Source organism: Elephantulus edwardii, unplaced genomic scaffold (genome assembly GCF_000299155.1).
Source record: "Elephantulus edwardii isolate Elephantulus edwardi_28Jun2011 unplaced genomic scaffold, EleEdw1.0 scaffold00005, whole genome shotgun sequence".
NCBI classification, from domain to species: Eukaryota; Metazoa; Chordata; class Mammalia; order Macroscelidea; family Macroscelididae; genus Elephantulus; species Elephantulus edwardii.
Window position 1 is genome coordinate 4,205,048 of NW_006399755.1, and position 2,679 is coordinate 4,207,726.

Below are 2,679 nucleotides of genomic sequence, written 5' to 3' on the forward strand. Positions count from 1 at the left end.
CCAGATTACATTACAATGCATTTTTTAATTTTCACACAGCCAGGAGTCTTTTCTTCTTTGCTGATTTTTTTCAATCTGTATTGTCGGATCTCTCTCACCAGTGTATAAAAAGCATCCTCCACTCTCTGTCTTGTCTTTGCTGATGTTTCAATAAAAGGAATTCCATAACTTCTTGCTAAATCCTGAGCCTGTTTTGTATCTACTGTTCTAGAAGGCAAATCACATTTATTTCCTACTAAGACCATAGGTACATCTTCAGAGTCTTTAACTCGTTTTATTTGTTCTCTATAATGGTGAATATCTTCAAATGATTTAGTATTATTTATGGCAAATACACAAAGAAAGCCCTCCCCAGTCCTCATATATTGGTCCCTCATTGCACTGTATTCCTCTTGACCTGCTGTGTCGAGAATATCCAAAAGACAGGTTTCTCCATCAATTACTACTTGTTTCCTGTAGGAATCCTCTATCGTAGGATCATATTCATCCACAAAGTGATTCTGAATTAGCTGTATCATCAAGGCACTCTTGCCTACGCCACCAGCTCCAACTACCACAAGTTTATATTTAGTCATTTTCAGCAGGCCTTCATCCTTGGGATGCTACACCCAGCAGAGAAGGTAGAAACCCAGGCAGTCTGAGTGCTGCGGAAGGGAGAAAAAGGTGCGGGAGCAAAGGGAAGGAGGCAGGGAAGGGCGAGAGAGAAGGGCGGCTAGGATTCAAGGGGAGTAACCTCCACCGCACCCGACCGCCCCGAGGGGCAAGCCGGCCTGGCCCGCGAGTTTCTCCGCGGCCGCCTCCAGCCGCAGCTCTCCGGGAGGAGGAAGGAAGGGGTTCCCCGTCCAGGAAGCAGCAGAAGCGGTGGCCACCTCTAGCCTCACCCTCTCCAGCCCCACACCGCCTATTCCTCACTCCCCGCGTCGTCGCGTCTCCGCGCCTTCCCCTCTAATTAATTCACTTTTACAAATCAGTTCTCCAATGCAGGCCATTTTGCACTGAAGTCACAATGTGTGCATTTTCAAAATTGTATTTTGTCCTACTTCTTCTTTCTTCACCAATGGACACTCTAACCTCTCATAACTACAGCACTGCTTGCTTCTTCTACTCTTACAAGAGATTACATTTTTAAGTTGGTGGTATAGGTGTTTAATTCTGGATATGATCCTACAGAGTCCTGAGAGTTAAATGTATGAACTTTAAAAATTGGAACAATATCATCAATAGCTAATTTGTTTAAATAAAGAGATTACAAAATTCAACTGTGATGTGTACAGGAAGTAAAAAATTTTTTTAACATGCTTGTAAACGTGAATGAGGTAATTAATTATCACTTATCAAAGACATTGGCTCGCATAAGACATAATTAGATTACAAAATAAGCAAAATTAACATAACTTAATGGTTTTACTTAAGAAATGATAAGGTGTTCACATTAAACTATTTAGCCAAGAGTGATCTTGCATTAAGTTTGCTATTTTACTACTTCAACTAAAAGACAGTCAGAAGAAAATTGCAATAATGTAGATTGAACTGAGATTTCTTTTGAATGTACCCAAAGAAATACAATCAGAGTGCTGCTTATAAGAGAATAAAGTTGAGACACTGCATCATATACTTTGGGAATATTACCAGTTCCAGGAGAACGACACGATGAGTGGGAAAGTACAGGGTCAGCCAAAGTAAGGAAGATCCTTCTCAAGAGGGACTGACAAAGTGGGTCTAATAATAGATCAGCATGGTAAAGATTATGAGAATGGCACAGGATCCAGTCATATTTCATTCTGTTGTACATACAGTCACAACGACTTGGAGCTTACTCAAAGTCATCTAACAGCACCAATAAAAACAGTGGTTACTCATCTGTCAGTTTGTATCTAAGATGTCACTGTGAGTTTGGAAGCTATTTAATTGGTTTCTTATCAGGAGGGTCATTACTTATGCACAAGTTTCAGTAGAGCTTCCAGACTAAAACAGAATAGGTAGCAGCATTAGTGACCCATTTTTTTAAAATAATAGCCAAGAAAAAACAAGGGAACATTGTCTAATATCAGAAGATAGAAGATAAGCCCTTAGGTTGAATGGTATTCAAAAACAAGGTGAACCGACACAGGGCTGCAACAATGGACTCAAATACAAACACTATTGTGGAGAATGGCACAGGGCCTTCTATTCTACATAAGACCATAATGAATTGGAAATGACTAGAGAGCAGCTAACAACAAGAGTAACATTAACAGCTATTCAAAATCATGTCATAGTAGGCTTAGCTTCTTTACATTCTCAAATGACATTATGCGACTTATGGACAGACATCAGTAGGCTCGAGGCTCCAAGTGACAAGAGTGTCAGAGACATTATGCTGAGTGAAACATCTGTCACAAAAGGACGAACACTGCATAGTGTCACTGCTGTAGAACGGGACTGACATTAGGGTTAGGGTAAGAATGAGAAAAACTGGATGAATTATGTATACTACATTAAAACGGATGAGGGAGAGAACAGTTTAAAAGCAATATATTATATATAGGGTATTATGATTATCATAAGAGTCTAGAATGAAGGTTGCAGAGTGGAATATACTCGGGGTAGGGGTGGCGGAGCGCGGTGGTGGTGGGGGGAATGTATACCAATGAAGAAATTTTTCTTTTACTTTTCAAAGAGAAGAGCAAACTGGGGGGG

The 2,679-nt window shown here is 40.4% G+C and overlaps 2 protein-coding genes across 2 annotated transcripts in view; both read right to left on the bottom strand.

Annotated features, from left to right (window-relative positions):
* Window positions 1–2,679, bottom strand: part of AGBL4 (ATP/GTP binding protein-like 4) — a 1,996,071-nt gene that overhangs the window by 1,896,644 nt on the left and 96,748 nt on the right. The window lies entirely within an intron of this gene.
* On the bottom strand, window positions 6–587 carry LOC102845343 (GTPase KRas-like). Its single transcript, XM_006879652.1, has one exon. The coding sequence runs from the start codon at window positions 573–575 to the stop codon at window positions 6–8; it is 570 nt and encodes a 189-aa protein (XP_006879714.1). The 5' UTR covers window positions 576–587.

Excerpts from the sequence above, each read along its gene's own strand:
- LOC102845343 (XM_006879652.1), bottom strand. The coding sequence starts at position 575 with ATGACTAAATATAAACTTGTGGTAGTTGGAGCTGGTGGCGTAGGCAAG.